This window comes from Trachurus trachurus, assembly GCF_905171665.1.
Source record: "Trachurus trachurus genome assembly, chromosome: 6".
Taxonomy (NCBI): domain Eukaryota; kingdom Metazoa; phylum Chordata; class Actinopteri; order Carangiformes; family Carangidae; genus Trachurus; species Trachurus trachurus.
The window spans coordinates 16635939-16662293 of record NC_139897.1 but is presented as its reverse complement, the minus strand read 5'-3'; the positions used below and the strand labels follow the sequence as shown (position 1 = coordinate 16662293).

The 26355-nt window shown below is 44.8% G+C and overlaps 2 protein-coding genes across 3 annotated transcripts in view; one reads left to right on the top strand and one right to left on the bottom strand.

The window, feature by feature from the left end:
- Positions 1-23839, top strand: part of wwox (WW domain containing oxidoreductase) — a 129022-nt gene extending 105183 nt beyond the window's left edge. Inside the window, exon 9 of the mRNA XM_083974537.1 lies at positions 23167-23839. Coding sequence (XP_083830663.1) covers positions 23167-23358 — 192 coding nt within the window. The 3' untranslated portion in view covers positions 23359-23839. The remainder of the gene's footprint in view (positions 1-23166) is intronic.
- Positions 23686-26355, bottom strand: part of LOC310988049 (transcription factor Maf-like) — a 42777-nt gene continuing 40107 nt past the window's right edge. The window contains exon 3 of one of the 2 annotated variants that reach the window (XM_083974540.1): positions 23686-24646. The gene's annotated coding sequence lies outside the window, so the exon portion shown is untranslated. The remainder of the gene's footprint in view (positions 24647-26355) is intronic. The other variant, XR_014595469.1, reaches the window with a different exon arrangement.

Genomic DNA, 26355 nt, shown 5'->3' with positions numbered 1-26355 from the left:
CCTTTGTACACGCTCTGACTGGCTGTTTGCCGGCGGGATGCAAATGAGCTCCTTAAGAGGAAGGCAGAGCCTTGACCCTTATTGGGCATGGCAGTATGGACGGTGGCACGGAGGGGGGAAGGAGGGGTGGCGTGTAGCCTCCATAAGCACGATTGTGGGAAGTTAAAAGTATATCACGGGCAGACAATCCTCCCTCTCTCCTCCTCTTTCATCCTCTCTTTCTCTCTCAGTCTGGATAAGTGTCTTCATGGTGCCACTGTCTTGCCCGGCTGGTCGACCTTCTGGCTGGCTGGCTTTGCTCATTTGTGTCTGTGTGTCAGAGCCTTTCTCTGCTGTGTTATACTGTCTCTGACAGCCACTTAACCTCTAGGCCTGGCAGCGTCCACTGTTAAGATTTTTGACCCAGCAGACTGGAGCTCAGCATAGTTAACACCAGCATTGTAGCCAAAAGGTGAACAGTTGGGGCTAAGACCAGACTGAGTCTCCAAACAAGCAAGAAAAGGCTGGTTTTTAAAGTGAGAGACAGTAGCTGATGGGGTCCAATGAATGTTTTCACTAAACGAAGACAAAGATATGAGCCCCACATGATTAGACTCCATGCAAGAATATCCATCTATCCAGTCTTGTAGCAGTCTTTGTTTTCTAGATCTAAACATGAGGGCTGCAACCAGTGGTTATTTTAATTACATATTTATAATATTGGCCGATCTATTATTTAGTCTATTAAAAATTAGAAATTGAAAAGTGCACAACCAACAGTCCCAGACTCAGTGCCATCATGTACTGTAATGTACATTACAGTGCATTTAAAGAGCTGGTACCTGTGATTTGTGTTTCTACTTTATTTGATAAGTAATCAGCAAAAAAACTATCTCACTGTTTGAGTTCAAGACTTGACTTAAAGACAAAATGGGGTCAAGACCAAGCCAAAGACAATGTCAGAGCCTCGGGTCTAATAACTGGACTGAAAACTACTACTCTTGTGTGCAGCGTGTCAACTCTGCTTCATTGTCCCGCAGGTGTAGTGCTGTGAGTATTAAATGTTTGAGAGTTACTGTACGCTAGGGGCTTGGAGGAATCTTTTACTATTTTATGTGAACACAACTTGCCCACACACACACACACACACACACACACACACACACACACACACACACACACACACACACACACACACACACACACACTTGTGCACACTCACACACATGCTATATGACCTCATACTGCCAACAGTGGAAGAAAGTCAGGTAGGGGCTGTAAGTCACGCTAGATAAATCCTGCTTTTGTTCCAGAGAGACAAGGTTGTTTTGGGCGTGGAGGGATGGAGGACTGAATGGATGGAGTGGTGCCTACACAGTTTTAAGAGCAGGTCCCAGTGTTTAAAGCTTTGTAGGCAGCGTGCCCCTTCTCTCACCCCCCCTCTTATCCCTTGGGGGGTTTTATCTGCCCATTTCCTTCTTTCGTGACGGGCCCTTGGGACGCCTTAATGGCGCCATGTTCCCTGTCAGTCAGATATTTAAATGGAAACCGACCATGAAAGTATGGCTGCTCAGGGCTGGCTCGCTGTGCCATGTCCTTGCTCTTAGCAGCAGAGTCAAATGCAGAGGCCCAAACCCCTGCACAGAGCTCCAGACAAGCCTGGGGAGGGGGGAGTCAGGCTCAATCTGCAAGTTTAATATCCCCCATCAGGTTTTAAACCTGTTTACCTTGCAGATTTGATCAAGGATAGTGATGCAAATGGAGGCAAAGGCTCCTCGCTCTGGAAACCTTCTGTCCGGTGGTTCATTGATTCATGCTAAATGGGTTCAAGCATCATTCTTAATCACTCGTTTGACTCAATTGATACTGTCCTAAACACAAAAGAATATTGGTTTCTCCTCACAAACCTGCAACGTGTAACAACGCACGCTTGCGACTTGATTGGAGTCTGTTTGTGTTGCCGTTGTTGCGTCACTGTAGTCATTCTCCACAGTAATAATAATCACTGTGACAATTGACAGCTGCAGGTGGTCTCACCAACTCTCACCAGACAACCTAATTTAACCCAGTAATAAATCTCCGTGCCCAGTTGGCCATTTTAGCTGTTTGGCACAGGGCACTGTAAATTCACCCTAATTAGATCCTCCCTCTACTCCTCCCACTCTCTCCCCCCGTCTTTCCTCTCTCCTCTGACTCGGTCCCTCTCCCCTGTCTCCTCCCCTGCTCATTGGTACATATGCTCATACACCTGGCCTGCATCGTTACCTGTTTACAAATGACCAGGCTGGTTCTGCTGGCTTCAGCATCCACTCCGCCGCACGGTACTGAATCTCTCTCCCCCTCTCGCTCTCTAACCTCCCCTGTGTCATAATTAGACCTCAGAGCTCATGTTTGCTTAATATCATAATCCAGTACACCTGCATTTCTCTCTCTATAGTGCTTAGGTGTAGCACACACCCCACCTGCACCCCCAACTCCCCCACCTCTGACCTCATGCAGATATAGAGTTTTAGAATTGATGTTACTGGAAAATGTTTGCGAGTGAACGTATTTTGTTCTCACATTTTCTCCCCACCAACGCAGCAGCACCAAAAGGCCAACAGCCCTTCCCTCCTTTTTGCAGTTCCTCTAAAAGGTGTGTGTTGAGCATTTATGTGTGTGTGTGTGTGTGTGTGTGTCAGGGGTGTCAGTGTCAGGGCTAATGGTCTCTAGCAGGGGCGCCAGCCTGAAGATTTATGCCACAAATTAGTCAAATGTGATCAAACAGCAACCCAGTTAATCATGCAGGACCCACGTTTGTCCCTGCTTTATCTACAGGCACAAGTATAGACACCCATTCCTGTGACAGGCCAATGGCAGGCCCCTGTGGAGTGATATTGGGGGGTCGCCACGTAGTGTTGTCAGGGTGATAAATGTCTTAGGGTTGCAGGGAGTGTTTTAAACACATACGTATATACTTAACACCCCCTCGTGAATACTGTGAGTGAAAGCATGTCACCTGCAGAACTGGTCTAACTGTTAGATAAGGACCGGCTTCCTAAATGAATATTAGTGTGAATGAGTCAGGTCCCCCCTTTCCTCCCCAGCCTCACAATTTGAAGCACTTCAACCATTAAGAACAAGCGTTGCCATAAATCCAATTCATCATATGACTTCCAATTCATTATGTGTTAAGTGTTGACTGGTTAAAGTGAGCTCTATCACTCATGCCCTCCCGGCTCAGCTGCCTCCTCTGCAGACTTGAACAACTTGGAGTGTGGGAATGGGACTCATCCAGCAGTATTCTGTTATTCCAGACCATTACCATGTGCCAAGCTGGGAAAGAGATCCAGTGATGTGTGCTGCAGTTTGTGATTGGAGTGGATCCTCTCTCTCTCCCCCTCTGACAGCCATTTTAAACACTCGTTTATGCAGCGCTTTTAATATCAATAAGAGAAGCAGGCAGGCAGGCGGACAGGCAGCAGTTTCTTACACACACACACACACACACACACACACACACACACACACACACACACACACACACACACACACACACACACACACACACACACACACACACACACACACACACACACAGAGTGACACACACGGCCTGGCTGGAAATCAGCAGCCTCCATCTCCCTAGTATGACAGGGTGTGGTAATTATGTCTCTGTGAGAGTGTGTGCTGTTTGCTGGGTGAAAAATGATAATGGGGTGATTTTTAAGTGCCATATCTCCCGCACGGGTAATGAAAAGTACTTTTAATCCAGTTCGGAGGAACGGAGGGGAGGAGGAGAGGAATGGCTGGGGAGAGGAAGCAGAAGGGTCTGTTGTGATGGGGAGGAGAGGAGGAGGAGTGGAGGAATAAGAGGGTGCTCTGAGGGTGGAGGGATGCTGATAGAGGGAGCTGAGGAAAAGAGAGATGGGGGAGTTCTGTATGGAGATGAGGGGAGAGGACGAAACGAGGAGCGAGGAGAGGTTTCAAGGCAATGCAGTGGCTGAGTCGTGTGTGTGTGTGTGTGTGTGTGAGTGTGTGCGTGTGATAGGGGGGCTTGTGTTGTTGTGCCAGGGGAATGCCTAAGCCTTGGCATGAAGCTTGAGCTCAGCAATTAGAATAATTAAGAGGGACTGACAAGCTTTTAGAGTCTCTCTCTTTCCTCTCTTACTCTTTCCATTTCTCTCTCCCTCCTTTTCTCTCTCATTCCTGTGCCAGCTGTAAACGTGGAGTGTGTCAGACAGCGTTATGTCAGTTATGTCAGTTTAACACACACACAGACACACGTGCATTTGTTAGAGGTGTGCATGTTGTCAGGTGCGTGAACACGAGTTATGGGTGAAGGGGGGAAACCCTACAACTGTGTCTACTCACTCCTCTCACCCACACATTCCCCCCCAAATGCGTTTCACACATGCATTAACACAACCCGTGTGTGATACACTCCTGCTGTGGGAAATCTATTTTTGTGAGGCTGCTCTGTAAAACACAGCTCACTAATAACACCCTGGAGTCAGGATTGCATAAAGGGTTTATCACAATCACACCTCACAAGTAAAGACCGAAAAGAATAGGTGTGTCGTTACGCACACACGTGGATGCGTGTATCTGTGTATGTGTGTGTGTGTGTGCGAGAGAGAGTTCACTAATGACTTCACACCCCATTAGCGCCTTTGCTTGATATGTCACACTTCATTATGTACTTAGATCAGCGGTGCATGAACTCGGAAACGAGTGTGTGCATGTATGAAGCATGTTTGTGTGGCTGAACTTTTGCCATATTTCTCCTCTTAGTGGATCAGTGGGTGTTGGTGTTTTCTTCTGGGAACTACTTTGTAATTGTCTTTACATTTTATTTATCTGATACGAAAAGACATTGTTGGCTGGTAACACAATTTTACCCTGGTACATTACATTACTTACAAGGGAAATAAAGTTGTCTGAAATATTACTGTTTCTTATTGTGTTGTATTGATGCATTTGATGCCTTTTTATGCAAAGAGATTTCAAGAACTTATGTGCTTATAACCTACAGTAGACAGTGACTTTATGTAACATTAATTTTCTTCAGTGACGGCTCTTTAACCTGCAATTAGTCCAGAATAATTTTGGGACCAATTTTAGTCTTCCTCTTTCCGTGGCTTGGCTCTGGACCCAGAATGTGATCGTTGCTGGGTTGGTCTACAGTACATCATCTGTATGCAGGACACCTGAGAGCGAGAAATAAATGTCCTTGTCTAAGCAGATACATTTCTATCTGTTTAAATCTGCTTAACATTTTATAATAGGGGCCTGATATATGGAGAGTTTATTTGTCTTCATAATTTACAAGATCTCTTGTGTGTGATTCATAAATCAATTACTCAAAGAGCCACCTCTGTCCAAACATTTATTCCACTGTTTAAGCATGCCTTTGTATATAAATCCATCATAAAACCCTAAGTGTAAACTCTTTTGGTGTGTGTTTGCGTGCACGTCTGCAGGTATCAGCGTTCCTGTGCACACGGGTGCATGCCTCTATGTGTATGCAGCGCATGTGATATGTTTTAATTCATGGTAAACAGACAGCGGTGCGGCCAGGCAGGTTAGTTTTATCAGAGTGTGTTTATCTTAATTCCCCTCAGTCTCTCTCAGTCCTACCATCCATTACCTGTCTGAGGAGGCAGCATGCTCTCCTGGGCCTCACACACAAACACACGGTTACCTTGGCACTTAAAATATGATGATATGACTGTATGAGACTATGTATGTATTGCTCACAGCGTATGACTAACTGCCTGTGTCTTTGTCAGTTTCGTATGCATTGTTGCCTTGGCTCATGCAGAAGATGATGTTTTCATAGCAGTCCATTGTGACCTTGGTGCTGTAAACGGGTTTGTAATGTAATCATGGGCAGAGGAGAGGAGCTGCTCTGACAAGGCGCCATAAACAGGCTAATAGATGTGTGCCATGCTAACATGACACATCTCACACATCACATCAGAGCATATGCCATGGCACACGAACATGGTATGTTGAGGTCAGGTGTAATAAAATTGCTTTTTTTTTTTTGCTCGTCAGTCTACAATCAATAGTTGTTAAAGGGATAGTTCAACATTTTGGCAAATTGGCCCATTGCCATAATTGCTATAGTCATAGCAGTAGGTTCGTTACCTTTAATTGTAGGTGTAAGCTATTTTTAGTACAGCGGAGCGCAGCAGCAGGCTGCTCAGAGCTACGCTATGGAGGCTAAGGGAATTTCTTGGTTTCCCTCATCAAACTCATCAAATACAAAATCCCAAAACTCCACAGCGCTTTTGTAGACAAGTTGTGAGCTGCACAACCACCACGCTATGAGATAATGACGGAACGATACGAAACGGAGCCGTTTTCGAGGTAAATTCATACAAAACCGCTGATGCGCGTTGCGTTCAGGGACAGTTTTTCAGCAAGCAGTCTCCGTATTTACCCTGTATTTACCTCGAAAACGGCTCCGTTTCGTATCGTTCCGTCATTATCTCATAGCGTGGTGGTTGTGCAGGTCACAACTTGTCTACAAAAGCGCTGTGGAGTTTTGGGATGTTGAATTTGATGAGTTTAATGAGGGAAACCAAGAAATTCCATTAGCCTCCATAGCGTAGCTCTGAGCAGCCTGCTGCTGCGCTCCGCCGTACTGAAAATAGCTTACACCTACAATTAAAGGTAATGAACCTACTGCTATGACTATAGCGATTATGGCAATGGGCCAATTTGCCAAAATGTTGAACTATCCCTTTAACGACAAAGTGAAATCATGTTTTTGTCAATTTTTTTCAGTCAGTATTTTAGACACCCTCGTGGATACAGCTTCCATTCTTCTTGAGTAAACATCTACAAACTTTGTTCAGCTGGATTTGTACAGTTTCTTCCTGGCAGATCCTTCCAAACTCTGTTAGATTGAACAGGAAGTGTCTATAAACTCAATGTTTATAGCGTTTAAGTCAAGGCCTTATACAGTCATAGACTTATTAGTACAAAGTAGGGCTGTCAGTTTTTAGAAAAATGAGGTTCGAACGATTATTGAATGACCCGTAATTCGTTCGGATATATTCGAATATTACCCCCACCCCACCCCCTTCTCGGCTGTTTGCGGCCCTTCCGCGTCCGGTGGACGTTCCGCGGCGCTATGCAGGCACCGGGCACTGCAGCCAAAGACGGTAAATAGAGTATCTTTGCTGCAGCCTGCATATCGAGCTGGTCATTACTGCTCGAATACGAACTTTTCCCCCCACATTCGAACGAATATTCGAATGTCGAATAAAAAGTGACAGCCCTAGTACAAAGCCACTCTGGTGTTATCCTGGCTGCTCTATATGCTTCGGGTCATTGTTGTGTTGAAAGGTGAACCATCACCCCAGTCGCAGCAGGTTTTCTTCAAGGTCATCTCTGTGTCTGGTTTCATTCATATCCTACAAACTTCTGACCACCATGCTTCACTGTAGTGTTGACATTAGCCAGGATTGACCAGACACAGTGTTTTAAGTTCTGTCCAAAAGGTTCAGTTTTAGGGCCCTAGTTTCCTAGACCGAGCGAAGTCTAAGCTCAGCGCAGCTTCGCCACGCCAACGAGGCGTGTCCAGGTCCATTTCGCAAGTTTGGTGGGCAGCGCGGTCCGACTTAGGCCAGCGCAAGCCCCCCCTCGTCCCTCCTACCGGCGCAAACGGCAAAGGGGGAGGAGAGAGGGCGGGAGGGAGACAGGAGGAGGAGAGAAAGGCCGATTCGGATCTTCACCAATCAAATGAGCTCCTCTCCTCACCTTTAACTGCGCCGCGGGCGATGCGCGCTGCAAGTTTGTCATTTTATACTTTGACATGGACGGAGGAGACAGCGATGCCAGTGGCCGAACCTCTCCCAGGAGGAAACAGCTGTTTTGGTCCGGAGGTCCGAGCTCAGAGTGGCCGAATAATGAGTTTACTAATATCCTTAATCAGGTTTGATCTGATACACTGAGAACCGGTGCTCAGTGTAAGAAACAACAACTCATAAACTAATGAAGAAACTCACATTTATTCAATTCAATTTATTATTCCCTGTGTAAGACAGATGAGAGGTGTACACTAATCACAACATAAACAAACACCATGCGGGATGAAATCAGCGTAAAGGACGCTCTCTCTCTCTCTCTCTGTCTGTCTGTCCGTCTCTTTTTTTTTCTGTGATAGAGATGCTGAGTATAGGCTATATACTGACTATCTGATACCGAGGCTGCTGTGGTTGGCTAAGAGAGATGATGATTTGTGTTTTGTTTTTCATTACGGCTGCGTGACGACGTGGTCGCTCGCCGCTAATGAATTAATAAGTAAATAAATAAATAAAGCGGATCATCACAAAGGCACAGCGCGTATCTCAACACGGCAGCGACATGCAGTCATCCTCCACCCTCAGTCCTGCTTGGGACATCCGCAGCTGCTTTTCAGTGCCAGTTCGTCCCTGCTGTGTTAATTCAGGTGGAGTTTCCATTATGCTGCCGACAGCCTTTGATCTCTGCTTTGATCTGACGTCAGATGTGACGGGACAATCTATATAGATATAAATTCACGTGTTGATTCCATTAGTTGCATTAAATAGTGGTTATTGTGGATATTTATTGCATTGAAATGTGCTTGGAACTGTGGAAACCTGCCTGTGAGGTCTTGGTGACGTGTGTGCACTGCGCACCTGGCAGCCAAACTTCCACTGCACCTGCTGCGCTGAGAGTAGACCTGGTTTGAGGTGGCGAGCTTTCAGCGCAACCTCGGCGGGACATTTTCGCACGAAACTTCCACTGCACCAAGCTGAATCTGTGACACCTCCCCCTGCTGCGCGGCCACGCCTATCTCAGCGCAGCGCGATCTACCAATCTGCCAATCTGATTTTGCGCTAGGCTGCGCTGGTCGAAACTTGCATTACACCGGCTGCGCTACCTTGCGCCACCTGCGCCACCAAACTAGGGCCCTTATAGTCCATTAAATAGTGCATATATGCATTTTAATGGTCACCCCCATGATCTTTTTTGAACGTTTTGTTATTTTATCTCTTTGAAATCAAATCCTCAGAGCACTGGAGTGTGCAAACAGTGGCAGTCTGAATATTTTTTTGTCTCTAAAAAAGCACATCGACATGTAAATATGAGCGGTCCAAACACATTCATGCACACACCGTATGTATACTCACACTACATTACCCCCTGTGTGGAGAATGACAGGCTCTTTCGGGGGTACGACTCTCTCCCCATGCTGTTTGTCTTTAGGGTCACGTCCTGCCCTCTAACTCCTGACCCCTCACCTTTGACCTTAGTCCGTCAGCCAGCAGACACCAGCACCGAGCTGACAGCTCCCAAAGCCCACTGACCCCAAATGCAGAGAGAGAAAGAGAGAGAGAGGGGGGGAGACGGAGCTGTGACCATCGACCTCTCTTGAGGGGGGGAGCAGTGTACACGCAGCTAGAGTGACAGTTTACCTGTTCGAAGAGGTCAAGAAGAGAGAGAGAGAAACAAAACAACACCGATCTCATATATAAAATATGAAAAGCAAAGTGAGTGGAAATGAAAAAAGAAAGGGGTGTGAGGATTGAGGAGAGGGAGGAGAGGAAGGAGAAGGAGGAGGTGAGGAATGGGGTGGGAGGACAAACATGGGTGAACCTGGCTAGTGGAGGTCACACTCTGCCTGAGGAGACAGGTGCCTCAAGATTAGCCTCCACGTTAATGGCCTTTACTTTCACTCACACACTCACACACACACACACACATGCATGCGTGGCACAAGCCCGTGCTTGAGAACTCCTATACCACAGGGACGTGGAACTAGTGAGAACACAGCTCTGACTCTCATATCCTATTTATACATCCTTTCCTGTACATTACAATCCTATTTAGCTCGCCCTGCTTCCTACACAATCCTATTTATGGACTCACCCCCACCCCGCCACCTCCGCACACACACCCCCCCCGCCACTCTCGAATCCTATTTGTGTGCCCTCTCCTCCCGTATGCAGGTGCCATCTATCCAAAAGCCTGCCTACTGGGTGTGTAAGCTGTGATTCAGTGTGTGTGTGTGTGTGTGTGTGTGTGTGTGTGTGTGTGTGTGTGTGTGTGTGTGTGTATGTTCACCAGTGATTTGTGTGTTAATGTAGCATTGAAATTGGAGTGTTCCACCCAGGAATAAGAGAAACACCGCTCTTGGACCGTGTTTGCAGACATCAGTCAGTTGTTGAGGCTAACTAAGAAGCTTTTTTTTTTTTTTTTTTTGGCCTCCAAAGGCAAACAAGCTTGAAATTTGCTTTTACCTCACATCATTATGCGAGACGAAACACTGTCAAATCAGCCTTTCTCCTGAAGATGAAACAAACCCAAAGAGTTAATGTGAGACTGGAGTTGCTTGCCCTCTACCACAACCTCTTCTATCTGATGTAATACATTGCACATCCCTATATCTGCATTCATAAATCGTCCATAAGTAAAGATGAGTGTCTGTGTCTTCTGTCCCGTCCTATCTCCACCTGTCCCTGTGACAGGCCTCTTATCCCCCATTAGTGTATTTAAACAGGACAAAGTGCCTGTCCATATCAGGGACCTGTCTCCACCTGACTGCCCTACCTGTCACTCAGCCCGCCTTATGAAAGCATCCTCATTCTGTTTGAAGGTGGGAGATGAAAGGAGAACAGCAGTCAGGGACCTGGTTGGCCTGACAGACCAGATTAGAGTGGCCCATCCTAAAGAGAGAGGTATGAGGGAGGAGAGAGAAGGGCGAGGATGGTCGTGCCTAACTGGATTAGAGGAGGAGGTGAGGGAAAGGTATATGTAGAGCAAGGGTCTGTGCCTGTCTCTATTAAGCAAGGAAGGAAGGTGTAGCAAAGTGGGCATGGGGACTGGTGCACCCGCTCCTCATGAGAAAGACAGGTGCTGGTTGGTTGTTGAAGGATTTCTGTCTCTCAGACCAAGTAATGATGAGCCGGTGGTGAAAAACCCCAACATGCCGAAACATGGTCTTCTCCTGGTGAAACAGGGAGGAAGACGGACAGGCCACCGTAGCACAAGGTTAAACAGCTCATTGCATTGCATCCTCTGTATCGCACCTACTTTGTAGTATACACAGCTGGACTAGTTCAAGTTATATTGATGCTCAGCGTGGGTTTTAGGCAAAGGATTTCAAACAAGTGATATATGACGTCTCCCATTTGGCAGACATTTTTATCCAAAGCCAACGCCGGAGTGAAATAGTGTGAGCGAGCTGAATTTATTAATCATTCAATTAACTAAATGTTCCTTCTTGCTATGGTTCAGATGAATGGACTGTCAGTCTTTAATGCAATCTAATTCTCAGCACACCTCCAGAGAGATGCTGTGAACGTAACTGCTCTGCAACTCTTTAATTTCTCTCACTCTCTCACTGCCTTTCACTTGCATTACTCATTCGCCGCTACGCTTTTGTCACATTCATTTTTTTTTTTTTTTGCTTTATTATTTTTCTGCATCTAGCAGTCCACACTCAGACTTCTCTCTGTCCAACAGCAACAGCTCAAGTTGCCCTGCAGCCTCCTATCTTTATCTCTCCCTCTGTGTCTCTTTCTTGCCTTCCCTCCTCAGATAGAGTCTTCCTCTGTGTCTTTGGGGCCGGCTGGTAAAGACAGTCAGGGCAGTCGATCGTATCAGACTATCAGGCCAGTTCAACCATAAATTACCTGCAGCTAACAAAGCGTGCTGCTGTAACTATTACACAGGCAGTCAAAGTCACCCCGGCTCACACAGCTCGGCTACACACTCTCACACACTGAATGATTGCAGGCCAAAGAAGAGGGCTTTGTTTGTGTGGATCTGGTCAGCCACACACTGAGATTTCAATATTCTCTACAGTAGATGCATCTCCAGGCACGGGGTAAAAAGGGTAATAATGTCGTACAGACAGAGGCAGAAGATGATGATGATGCATGGCATCTTAGAAACGAGCAGCAAAAAGCAAAAGATGTCTGCACATGGCTTCGAGATTAACGATTCTGCCATAAAAATTATTTTTAAAAACATTATTGGTCTTTCCAAACATTAAACATCTTGGGTAATGGTGTTAATTTAATAACATCTCTCTTTTTCCAATACTACTTCAGCTTATTGTTATTACACTTTAAAAATATATATTTTAAGCACTGGTTGTAATTGTAGAAAAGAAATATTGAGATGGAAAAAAAAAAAACAAAGCCAATTTTTCCATTGAAAGCCAGAATTTATGCAGCTGTTACAGCTCAACGAGCAGGGAATTTATCAAGTCAACTTTGTCATTTAATTAAGAATATCCAGGAGAGCACTTCTCTTTGAAACATTTGAAACACGTCTTCCTGATGAAATAAGATCTGCCAAATTGTTTTAGTTGATTGTTGAGTTGGTCCATTTAAATCTTTTATGCCTAAAATTGCTGCGAATGGTCAACGAGCCTCAATAACTCAGAGCAAAATCGATACACTGCACACTGCCTGAAGAACACACACTCTTCCGTCATTAGGCATGATTATCCACATTAATAATCGAATAGTATTGGAAAGTAATTAGGACCGTATTCACACTTAATTTAAACGAGTCTTCATTCAGCTGGCGTCGGGGCAGTGTCTTCTGTTCCTGGTTGTTTAACTATTTGTTGTGTAGAGTCGGAGTTGCCCAGCTCTGTGTGCAGGTCTGTGTTTCTGGCTAATTGAGAGCTTGTTCTGTGCTGCAGCTCTGCCCCGGAGGTTAGTGTTAGCACACACACACTGTAGCAGGACAAATGAGAATACACCCCACCATCTGCCCAAGAGAGACACTCCCTTGCCCTCTCCTTGTCCCTCTACCCTTGCCCCACCTCCCTCCTTATCTTTTTAGTCTTTTAGTCTCATTTTTATTCATTCCTTCAAGCCCCCACCTCTCTCTCTACCCTACCACACCTCTCCTCCTCCTTCCACTCTATGTTCTATCCCATCTTCTCAGTTTCATCCTCCTCGCTCTCTCTTTCTCTGTCTGTATACCACCTCATTTCTGCCACTCTTTTTCCCTCTGTCCTCTTTTCTGCCACCTGCCTCTCTCCATCCCGTGTGGGTCGGTTGTTTGTGTTGTGGTGTGTGGGGGTTCAGGCTGTCGTGTTAAGGTGTTACCGTACTCTGACCGCAGACTTTGAGAATGTTCTGTGGGCGCGATCCATAGGGGCTGACACCGAAGGTGACCCCCGGTCGGTAACCTTGGAGACCAACTTTATTAAAATGAATTTGAGTAGAGGGGCCGTCCTGACAGCAGCATAATTACATCGCAGAGCATCAGCACTAATTTATGCAGCCTGCATTCAACCGGTCAGGAGTGCCGAGATGGGGTCAGCATAGACACACAAAGACACACTGCGCGCGCGCACACACACACACCCACACACACATATAACTGCATCAGCATACCAATAAAAATAGGTAAATACATTCAGTTTCTTCTTACACTGCACAATACACTGGCTCATCCCTCTAGTGTTTTTAATGCTTTGATGGTCAACAACAAGTATTTTGAATGTGAGTAGATGTGCATATATGATGTGTGTGTTCGTGTGTGTGTGCGTGTGTGTGTTCATGCTCCAGAGAGTCAGTGTGTGTGAGTATATTTAGCAGTGTTATAGAGACAGGCACTGGACAAGTCTTATTAGTGTCACAGCTGGAGAAGTGCAGCAGTGTGGCTGCTCAAAGGCAAATCAAATATAGATCGCAGATTCATACATCACATACTGTAAGTTTTCTCTCGTGTCTCTCTTCAATTAGATGTATTTAATACCAAAAAAGAGAAAGAAAAAAAATCTAAAACTCTACATATTTTCACTGTAGCATCCACTTCAACTCAGTCCAATTTCACTGTTTAGCTGACCCAAATCCTAGGACTTCACACTGACTGAAAGTGTTTTATTACAGCTTTCCATTCAGCTTCCAGCTACTTCATGGTTTCCATCACTTTTACTCATATTGATTAGTACGTTCCTCGATGAACAAAGATCCATAATGAGATAAAACAATTATGATAATGTGTTAATGTGCCAGCCAACCTCTTCTTCTTGATCACAACTGAGTTTCCACAGCCCACATTGTCACATGGGCTGGGATGAGTGGAAGAAGAAGAAGAGAGAAGAGTGGGGTCACAGGAGGAGGAGCAGGAGAAAGTTCAGTAGAGGAGAGTAAAAGGAGGTGAAGCAGGAGGTGGAGGGGGGCGACATGGATATATGTCACAGCTCCAGTCACTCCACTGTAGCCGCTGTGACCAAGGGCACACTAATCTATCCCATTAGCGGATCTCTCCAACTCTCTCATAATGTTACCGCTAGCTGCTCTCCTGTGACGTGTTCTTGGTGTGTGTGTGTGTGTGAAGGGAGAGAGAGAGAGAGAGAGAGAGAGAGAGAGAGAGAGAGAGAGAGAGAGAGAGAGAGAGAGGATGAGTTTGTGTGTGTGAGAGACAGTGCGAATGAGACAGAATGCTTTCGCCTGTGTGTGTCTGTGTGTATCTGTGTGTGTGTGTGCGTGCGTGCGTACGTAATGACAGTTCAGCTAGTTGCTCTCCTGTGAAAATGACACGTTCCTGCCAAATTAATATCATTACTATCAGAGTTTAATGGGCCAGTGCTGCCTTCTTATTTAAAACAGAACATCCCTCTCTCGACCTCCATCACGAGATGGGGGGGCGGGGGAGTGGGAGGGGGGGTGAGAGAATGGGTGAGAGGCTAAATGAGCGGGATAGACAATGTGAGAAGACTGTTTTTACTTTATACCATGGCCTCAAAGAGGAAGATTAGCTTCAAAGCAAACAAACAAAACAATAAGGATAAAAAAACATCAGTCATCTGTGAAGGAAAGAGCTTAGAATACATAAAGATTTTATTGATTTATTTTTATTCTAACATCCATTTGAGACCCACTTTTTGTGCATTCATTTTAGACCAGACTTCTTTTTTTTTTTTTTTAAACATGTACCATTTCAGTCGTTTGCCTAAAAGGAAATTTCCCCTTGCTGCTTTGTGTGATAGTTTTATAACGTATCTCTGCTCCGTTAAACAATGGTGGCTTCCCTCCCAGTTGTAATGTTAGATTTTTGTATTGTTACATCTGGGTGTGTGTTTGCTATCGGAGTGACGGCCGCTACCATCACTGGTACTTAGCGTAATAAAAAGACACATAATGTTTGCATTGTGTTTGTGGGCCCCTGCCTTTTCTGGGGGAGAATTCTGGAGGTGTTTGGCTCTTGGGTGCATTTTCTTTCATAGTTTACAGTTTTCTGGTCATTGGTTTTTACTTTCTCTTATGCTGCTTTTCAGCAGGTGTGTGTACAGTGTGAGCAGTCTGTTCGGGTGTCATTCTTCACTTGGAGTCGGCACTGTGATAATGAGTTCATTTGGAAATACACTCTGCGGGCTGTCTGTGTATGTGGGCGCGTGCATGCACATTTGCAGTTTGTATATGTGTGAATATAACTATTGCACACTACATTGTATGTGTGTGTGTGTGTGTGTGTGTGTGTGTGTTTTTTTTTTTTTGCTATGTGTGTGTGAATGTGTCAGATTGCCGCAGGAGACCAATTAGCTGCTGCATCAGTGAGGAGGTGAGCGTACACACACCTGTGTGTGGCCCTATTACACCAGCTCATCACACACTCACATACCAACACACAGACAGCATTGCTCCACTCATAATAACAACATACTGACACTTACAGTACATTGACCATATGGAATAATGACTCCACTGTGCCAAACTGTCAGACGGGAGTCACCAGCATGCGTTATAATCTCAACCAGGTGTTACTAACTTGACCAACTTTTGTGAATTATGGGTCATCTTACCGCTTCTGAATGGTTGTCATTAGTAATATGTACTTTACATCGGAGCGTTGCTTTACTCAAAACTGCATGACTTGTACTGTAGCATACAAGTAGATACGATCAGAGAGTGATTTAGTCCAAACTTTGAAGTGTCGTGCACTGACGCAATCAGGTGAGAGCGAAAAAGCAGATCACAGCCAATAAAGCAGGCAGGCCTCCTCATGTATAATTCAGATCTTTTATGGCGGGCTATGCACCCATATGGGCATGCTAAAGGAAGACTAAGGCCATTTCCAGCCAGAGAAAAGCCCTTTTAAAAGCTAATCCCTGTGCCAGAGTCCTGCTCCTTTTACTGCTCCTCTTTAATGAATAGGTGTCCAATAAGGCCTTTTATTGTCTTAGCATATGTTGCTTTTATTAGGGGAAAATAATTAGGTTGTGCGGATCACTTCGAAAGTCCTCTCGCAAGATAAAAATGAGATAGTTTCACAGTCGCTGCGCAAGTCCTTCTGACTCCCCGTCGTTTTCCCCTTGGATGCCTTGTGTCCTAGCTCCCTCATCTCCTATCCTTCTTCCTGTACTCCTTCTCCTTGTCCCTCCTCTCATCGTTATGCCTCCCCTCCTCCTCTCCCTCCTGTCCTTTGCATTCCCTCCACCTCGTTCCTCACTTCCTCTTCTATTGTTCCCCCCCGAACATGTGGGCATTAAATGTATGCAGGGATGTCGCATTGGACGGCACATTTACACACACACACACACACACACACACACACACACACACACACACACACACACACACACACACACACACACACACACACACACACACACACACACACACACACACACACACACACACACACACACACACACACACACACACACACACATAACAGATGAACAATCACGGTGTGACAGGAGGCTGTTGATGACTGACACTTGGTTGATCTTATCTGGTGCAGAGGGGGTAAAGGGAGGGCCGCCGAGAAAGAGAGAGGAATAGCGCAGGGGGGTTTCTGCAGTGCTTTGTGTTGTGTTCCTGTCACTCCTACATGGTTTTACCCCTCTGCTCCTTTCTCTCTCTGCCTCATCTCCAACTACATCACTCTACTCACTTATTTAGAAAGAAAAAGTGTCATCTGTGATCCAGGACTCCAGGGAAAGAGATCCATTTACTCACCTACTATGACCGTTTACCCATGAGACCTCAGTTACAGCGGCTTTGTGTGCCCAGTCCTCTAGGTTATGGGGCTGAAGGGGAGGGGGGGTGGGGGGTGGGGGGGACTGCAGGGGGAATAGGGATCTGGAAAAGAAGGGGCCGAGGAAGGAGCAGGGGGCAAGGCAGACAGACGGAGAGTGATTGAGCCGGCATGATGAAGGGACGGATAGAGAAGCAGGGAGGGAGGAGGCTGGTCCTTCCATCCTGTCCTTAATGCCCCTCAGGGGAGCACGTTGCCTGTAGGTGAGTATTAGCCATCAGCCAGTGGGCTAATGGAGGGTATGAAATAGAGTTTAGTACATACAGATGACCATGGGTAGACTAATCACTGGGGGGACCCATGATGAGGATAACTGGTCATTCTCTGGGGGTCTCAGCAAGCTCTCAGTCAGAATATGAACATGGACTTATTTTGTGCTGCAGGCTGCTGCTGCTGCTGCTGGGTCTGTGGGAATGAATAATCCGCTCCCCTCAATCACACTGTTTTACTGGATTCATCGTATTATTGTGAGAGTACAGTCTCTTGCTTTTGTCTGGTGTGACCTTTGGCCCACCTCGGTCAGGGTGACAGAGGTCACCACGGAGTCAGAGGGGTGAGTGTCAGGGTGCTTTCTGAAGTGTGCGCTGAGGTGTTTGAGGTGCTAATCTCCTCCGCTCTTGGTTGAGTGGTCAGGCTGAATGGAGGGCCAGCTAGTTTATCTAAGGGGACCGCATTACCCAGGATTCCCTCTACAGCTGGGCCAGGCACGCTCAGCTGAGCTGTCAGCTCGCAGAGGTTACGACGGCTGAGGGCAAAGATTGCTCCACACACACACACACACACACACACACACACACACACACACACACACACACACACACACACACACACACACACACACACACACACACACACACACACACACACACACACACACACACACACACACACACACACACACACACACACGAACACACAGAGAGAGAGAGACAAACTACAGGAATGCATGAGAGAAGTTTATGATTTCAATGATTATTTATTAAATGTAAAATATCTTTAGCACAGATTAAAAATCAGACACCTCCATCTATTTTAAACATCACAGCTTGAAAAAAAACATTCCTGAAACAGAATCACAATCCCTTTGAGTCCCACTTTCAGGATAGCTAGTCCACGAGGCCGGGCAGAGGGCTGAGGCAAAAACCGCACTCCTCCTGATCCCTTTGCTGGGGCTACAAGCCAGGAAATACTTTCCTAATGCATGCTGTAGCCTTTTTTACACTGAATTGTAGAAAAAGCGTTTTTTTTATTATTATTATTATTCATTCAGCAAGTACCTTCAGAATTCAGGTGTTTTTAGCAGTTATAGATCTGATTTTTAAAAAATCTGTAGTTTACATGTCTGTTTTCCTAAAACCGGTCTGTGTCTAAAACAGGGTAAAATCGTTATTTGCAAGAATGTGTTTAGCTTACAGAACACCACAGTGGGTACTTCACATCTCAGGATGTTGCTTGTCTGTGATTGACAGGTTATCAAACTTCAAGCAGTCTAACAAAAGTTATTTATGGTTCTGACCAAAAATGTTTCCCTGGGCTCTGCTGCATATTCAGCGGGCCTTCACATGACAAGCGTGGACATATGCTGTAATGATTTGTGGTTCATGCCAGAAACTGAAACTTCTCACATTGTGTCCCAGGCATAAACAGCTCTGTCCGTTTTTGCCAACATTTAGCACGGCTGCTGAATTGGAGTGCCATCACATAGGTCAGCTGGTGAATGCTCCCCCCCCTCTCCTCTCTGCTCTGCCTCAACCCTCGCTGCTGTACAAATGCCAACTGACAACAACTGACACAGATGGTGAGCAGAAACACAGAAGGACAGGCAAAGGAAGAGAATCACCCACAGGAGTAAGAAAACAGGAAGACTCTACACACACTGTCCAAGAGAGGATATTGCCTGACAACATTATCAACTCATTTATTTTAAACCTTTTTAATTTGAATCTTTTCTCTTTTTTTCTACTTTTTTTTTTTAAATAATTATTTTTTTTCAGCACATGCCATATGAGAATTTGGGGATTATAAAAGTACCTGAAAGAATTGCTAGGTTTTCAGCATGCATAGCTGTTTGTATTTACAGGTTTGTTATGTACAGGGATGGGTCAAAAACAGACTGCTCTACAGTACTGGGTTTATTTACATCCAGGTCAGAGGGAGAGGTCAATGTCATAACTACAGATGTGGGGGGTGAGGGGTCACATGCATAGGGTCATAGAAAGCTCATATGGCTGAGTACAACTTGGATGATGAAGACACAGAACAGAACACGGCAAAGTAATATTACTGTTAATTCAACAACATCACATCTCCCCCCACTTCCCCTTTTTGCTTTTGAATACGCTCAATAAGGAGTTTTTAACAACTGATTATTGTGTAACACTATACAAGGACATTTCTATTGCAAGTCCATGAGGTCCTTGGGTAATGAGTCAATACTGACATTGGAAGACTTGGATCTGATCCCAGAGCAGTTCCAGAGCCATGGTAGTGGAGCCCAGGCTAAGTGCATGCTCTTTGCTGCTTATCTGCAGTCAGCTTATTGCAGGGTGTTTTGGATGGATTTCCTCTGTATTTCAGGGTGTTTTATCACCCATGAAAGCAGATGTACAGACAAATAAGTAAAATCTGCTCTCACTTAATATTGTCCTGCTCCTTTGGTTTGTCATATTGCTGTGATCTTTTTATTTTATTTTTTTAGCATAGAGGATAACTTTAGATTTAGGGTCGATCTGGTGGACCTCGTTTGTCTCAATCTTCTCCCCTCCCCCAAATCGCCGTATTAGTAGCAGAGCTGTTGTTCAAGTGAAGTCATTCAAAACAAGTCCGAGTCGAGTCTCATGTCTTCATCTAAGTCTTTCAGATCTCTAGGGTTGTGCTCACTTATGGCACAGCACTACTTATAGAGGATTTAAGAGGTCAGATTTCAAAGCCCAGCTCACACTAAAGAAAAAAAATGTAAATATAAATGTTGATGCTTATAAGCTAAATTTATGCCAATTTCTCTCTCATGAATTGGAGGACTGAGAATAAGCTATACGTACTTGGATCATGTGAGTGGCTTTCTGAACAGGCCACTTGCACAGCAATAGGCAGGGAACAACACACTCATAAATTTGATCACATTGATTATGTATCTGCGCTTAAATAACTACAGCTGGAAAGTCTTTGCAGTAACCAGCAACATGGTAAACTGCTGCATATTGTTATTTATTAGTCTTAGTCTAACAGATGAGTCCATGTCAAGTCTCAAGTCTTTCTTTTTGCAACTTAGGTCCAAGTCTACAGCTCTGGGTAATGGAGAACAACTCTTAAACACTACCCGGATGTTTTTTTTTGTTTTTTTCCCCCTTGAAACTACTGTACACAAGGTAATGATTCACATTTAGTTGCAGAAGATAGAAAGACACACAGCAAAATCCATCAGTTTGTAGACAGCGAAACTTACAGGCATAATCTACAGTTTCACATGGCATAAAAAATGGCTGTTTCACCAGAGATGTGTATGACGCACACTGGTTCGGTGACATTACCTTTCATGTAGATTGTCCCAGGTGTTTATCTGTTCGTGCTTGTGTGCAGGCGCATGCACATACGCATATGTGTTTGTGTGTAATGTTAAGTGCATCAAGGTTGTTGCGCAAACCCCTTCTTGTTCTTCTCCCCACTACCTCACACACCCCCTCGCCTCCTATCTGCAAACACACATGCGCACGCACACACACAATGATAGATGGCTGTGGTGGGTGGCTGAGCATGTTAATGCCTAATCTCATCAGCTTTATCTTCTATAGAGGTCGCAAGGTCAAGTGGTGAGGGGGATGAGCTAAACACCAATAAGATAGCACATTGCTGGACAGTTCACATTTGTGCTGTGTCCTCTTACAACTGACTGGACTGCAGCAGCCTGAAAAGACACAGTTCCACAGACTCGTTCTTTTTTAGGAAAAAAAAAAAAAAATCAAAAAATGGGAGTATTTTGAAAAAAAAAAAAAAAAAATCTGAAGCTTTCATTATAAATTCAGCCACATAAATCTGGATTATCAACATGAAAGTTTTTTTCTATCAATATTTCAGCTTAAAGCTGGACCAGTGTTTGGTAACTGGACACAAACAAACTGCTCTGAAAGTCAGCCAAGTTCAAGGGGGCGTCAGCGAATCATTGCCTGCAGCACTGCAATCTTCAGTAGAGTTTAAAAGGCATTTAGCTTTCAGACGAGCTAAATCAGATGCCCTAAGCAAGGGAGATGAGTTAAACTGAGCGCGTGTGAACCTGCAACTCGGAGACACTGCTTGGCATTTGTCTGTCTTTGATATGGCGACATGTGATGTGGATGAAGTTATCGCCTCACTGGCAGGTGAGACAGACAGCGGCACACAGAGAGATGCTGCCTTTTCATCTGCTGTTTACCAGCTCTCTCATCACACTGCACTTCAAACACACTCAATCTGCTGCTGCGACGTTACACACCAGGGCTCCTCCTGGCGGAAGTTTACTTAGAGCTTAGAAGGGGTTGCGTGTGTGTTTGTGTGTGTGTTGATGAAGAAAAATATTTCTTGGAATCTGATTTGTGTGTTTGTGTTTTTCTTTTTTTTTGTTCCTCGCATTTGCATTTCTGTGCATATTTTTGTACTTGCATGTGAAAGTATAAATGCTTTAGACCTACAGTAGATGGATATTTCCACTTCATGTGTATTGGTCTCACAGCTGCTGTAGGAAGCTGTTCAAACAGTTGGCATGTAATGTGGTGCCATTATGCATGTGTGTATGTTTGTGTGTCTTGCCCGTGTTTGACTACTGTATATACGGAGAGTTGTCTCAGTGTGAGCCAGTGCTCTGTGCTAAACACGAGTCCTCAGTCGTCACATCAGTGTTCCCTCTCACTCTCTCTGCCCCCCCATCTGACTCTCGCTCCCTCTCATTGGGAGATAAAGAGACGAGCCATTTCATGTGGCCGTATAGAAGTCGTCTCCAGCCTCAGAGTTTGCAGGGAAGCTGTCACAGCAGCTTTTAGCCCGAGCTGCAACATGAAAGATCCCTCTTTGAGCAGTTGGGTTATGTGTGTAATTCTCTCTGACGTGTTTATTCTGCTGCAGTTTCAGCTTTCATTTTCAAATGTCACAGAAATCTCTCTCCTCCAAGAATATCCCTACTAATTACTGACTGATGGGGCAGGGTGTATCCAAGAACTTAGCAGGTTGCGCCCAAATGCTGTTTCTCTTTCACAGCGTGTCTCGGCTTTAGACAACATGAAACAGTCATTTTCTGGGCTGACACTTGAGTGATCTTCAGGTTTAAACTCGCCTATAAAATGAGGGAGAGAGGCCTCAGTGAGAGCGAGAGAGAGCTGGAGGGAAAGCCTTGTGGCGTATGTGTGTTTGTGTATTGTATGTGAAAATATCACTTACTGTAGCTACAACCAACTTCTGATTCAAACACATAGATACAGAATTGTACTTACATAATTTCCAATACTGATTCTCAACTCAACTTTGAGCACCTGGCTGAACCCATATGAACATTATGTGGAAATATACATATTCACAACCATGGCATTAAAACCTGCTCTTTTAGGATTTACATAATAGTCTTGGTTTCCCTGTTGATCCCCCATCCAAACAAGAGCTAAAGTCATTTTCTTGTCCATGTTCTCACTTTTGCCATTGTGAGTCTATACATCTGAAGCATTCACATGGTCCCATATAAGCCAGAGGTCCTGTACACACTGGGTAGAGAAATAAATAAATAAATATATGTATATAAATATATGTACAGTAAGGGGTTATGCTGTTCCCATGGTAAAATGACCCAGTCATCATGGGCTTACAGGGGTGAGTGGAGAAACAGCGCGTGGAGTCTTTTTTTTTTTCTTTTTCCTGTGGACACACTCTGTCCCGCAGTCTCTCTTTGTGTGTGTGTGTGTGTGTGTGTGTGTATGCATGTCTCACAGAGGACATAGCGATGTAGTCGTGATGTAGTGTTTGCTGTTTGTCCTCTCTCTGTTTCTCTGGACAGGACACGTCCTCATGTCTTTGTGTCAGTAGCTGAGTTCTTCGTCATTTGTCTCCTAGTGCAGTGCCGACGCCGTCTCCATGTCTCAGTCTCAGGATCCGCCCGCTGAATTCGAATCTCCTTCTGTGTGTTTTCTCTGTCCGCAGCAACAAGGGGCGGCCACCACGGTGTACTGCGCCGTTGCCCCGGAGCTGGAGGGCTTAGGAGGCATGTACTTCAACAACTGTTTCCGCTGCCTGCCGTCCAACCAGGCCCAGGACCAGAGCAGCGCCGCCAGTCTGTGGGAGCTGAGCGAACGTCTGGTTGCTGAGAGGTCAGCAGGCATACAGGCCCTCTGACGGACGAAGGAGCAGGAGGAGGAGCAGGAGGAGGAGGAGGAGGAGGAAGGGGACTAGCCAAACAGGAGTCAGAGTTGGAGGATGGCGGGTCCAGTTGGGTATAAACTGAATAAAAGATCACTGTACTCTGACTGCACTGTACAAGAGAGCTGCCAAACCACAGAAGTCCATGTGGATGTGTCACGTCACTGTGGGGGACTAAAACACACTACATGTACACCGTACAGGGAGGGGTTTCATATACACTCAATTGATAAAATACAAATAAAAGTCTGAGTTGTGTTGAGCTCTGCTGTGGTAGTTTACAGTGGGGGGTGGGTGGGGGACAGGAGCAGATTTGGGACAAATTCAGGAATCTCTTAAAAGTTTGTTCGTCTCTGTAGCTTTTTATAACTCTGTCACGTTGTCTCTATTCCACGACTGTAGTCTATTTAAAAGTGTAACGTAAGTGAGAGTAAAAAAAAAAAAGCAAAAAAAAAAAGCAAATGACCTGTTGTTAACAAGACAGGGTTACCTAATAAGCATACACGTATAGCATATGCATCTGATTCAAGCAATAGTGCACTATTATGGCAAATATTGTGTCTTCCCAATTAATGTCTGTATATTCAGTTTCCTCTTGTCTAGCTCTACGTGGATGTCAATGCTTCCTATTGAGATACAGAGCGTGTTGGCTAATCATTGTGCTAAATCTTTTTTGGGGGGCACAAGAAATAAGGAATAATGGGCATGTGACATTTATGGATATATAAACACACTAGAGGTATGATTCTTATGACTATATACATTATTCTGCAATAGTTTTACTTCTTATCAATGTCCCTGTTTGCTTACTGTACAATATTTACAACATCCTGATTTGTGGGCATGTGCTAAAGGGGTGTGGACATCATATTTTTTCTCTGTTTGCTCTTTGACTCAACCTAAGTATTAATAATCTATACTCTGGTAAGTCTTAATTACAATTTGGAGGTATTTATGGGATGATCGGTGTCCATTTGAATACCAAATACAGATGGTGGAGAATCTTATTTCCAGAGCAATGGTCTTTAATTTCTGTGTTTCTTCCCTTGTGGTTTGACTAAAAAAATGTGAGTGATTTCAGTCTCTTGTTTTTTTTGTCATTGTTTATATCATTGTTGTTTTAATAATTGAACTCTGGCTTTGGGTTTTCTGCGGATTGGTTGCCCTGAAGCCGCTGTTGGGACGCTGTTGAGACATTGTGCTTTATGGCAGTCTGGGCGCCGTAGGTTGCTCTTGAAACAGCAGCATTCCAGTGTCATGATATCTGTGAAAACAAAAACAAAAGAAGAGAGAAAGACAAGATTTAATAAAAAAAAAAAGTGTGTTTTACAGTAAAAAAAAAAAAAAAGTGTGCAAAATCATTTTAACCACAGTCCATTCATTTGCAGGCCATTAGGGGGAGGTATTTGTGTTTGGTATGGTATGGAGAGGACAGGCATCTCCACATCCACTTTGTTTGATTGTCAGTGTAATTAACAGCATTTTACTCTTTTATTTGCACATGTGTCTGTGTCAGTCACAGCAGAACGTATCATCCAGGCTCTGTGTGCAGCTGGACAGACCAAGCAGTCGACCCTAAAGATGACCTGCGCTCTCACACATGGACCATCAGCTGCCTTGAGGAATCACTCCTCCTACTGTATTAAAAAAGCAGCAGGATGACTCACAAACACAGTTGCACCAGAATTCATGATTCCTTTTTTTGACCTCTTTTTTCACCTTATACCATCTTTCTCTTTAAAGTCCTTCTCTTTTTTTCCTGTCTTTTCTTCCTGTGCGCACACACTCACACATGCAGTCAAGAAACATGCCGTGCCTTTACACAGCTGTGGTCTGCACAGAAACTGATACTGGTGTCGTGCCCTCTTATAATCTGTACTGTACCCAGAGCACAGGTGTCTTATCGCTGTCCTTTCACAGCACAGGACATACCTGGAACAGCGACACACACACACACACACACACACACACACACACACACACACACACACACACACACACACACACACACACACACACACACACACACACACACACACACACACACACACACACACACACACACACACACACACACACACACACACGGCAAGAGAAGTCAGTGTCTCACATTTACACAGCAAGGAATCAAGTGAGAAAGCAAGAATTTGTTTCTTTTATAAAACTGCAGAATGTCTCTTTCCTCTGGATTAATACACCAGTAATAAAAATGATGACTAAGATCTGTCCGCAAATGACTATTAGTCTGCTGGTTAATCAGTGAGAATGCATATTTTCACCACGTGTGTGTTTTAAGTCCTCAGGCTCCTGAGCCTTGACACGAGTCTGTAGCTCTAGTGTCTCTCTGCTTCAGCTTTGAACAGATGCATTTCCTAGTAAGTGTTTAACATGTCACCTGTTCACTTTCCCTCTGTCTATCTCGCTCATTCTCCTGTTCCCCAACACACACTCACACACCGATGGCAGCAACGGTGCCATGCAAGGCGCTGGTTTGGGAGGAACTCCTGGTTCAGCGCCCTTGTCCAAGGACACTTCAACATTTGGACAGGAGGAGCCAAGGATCGAACCCACCCACCCTGCAGACAGGGGACATCCTGCTCTGTCTCCTGCTCTGTCTCCTCTGCTGCAAATTTCCTTCCTTATCTTTTCTCCAAACTTTGATGTGACACCTGCACTGTGTCACACTCCACTTCTATTGAAATATCATTTCATTCAAAGTGATTCTGCAGCAGATAATCTGTTAAAATAGTCAGAGTTTATATTCTTGCAACATACACTTCAAGTAATGATACTCTATGTCTGGACAACTGTTTGTGACCATAGTGAAAACTGATGATAATAACGGAGGCTGCACAAACTAGTTTTAATTTGAAGAGATCTTTCCTCAAAGTCAAACTGTTGCCTGCCCACTGCACACGTCGTCAGTACCATTTCAACCAGGATCCATACACCAAAATCCACACATAGGTGAAT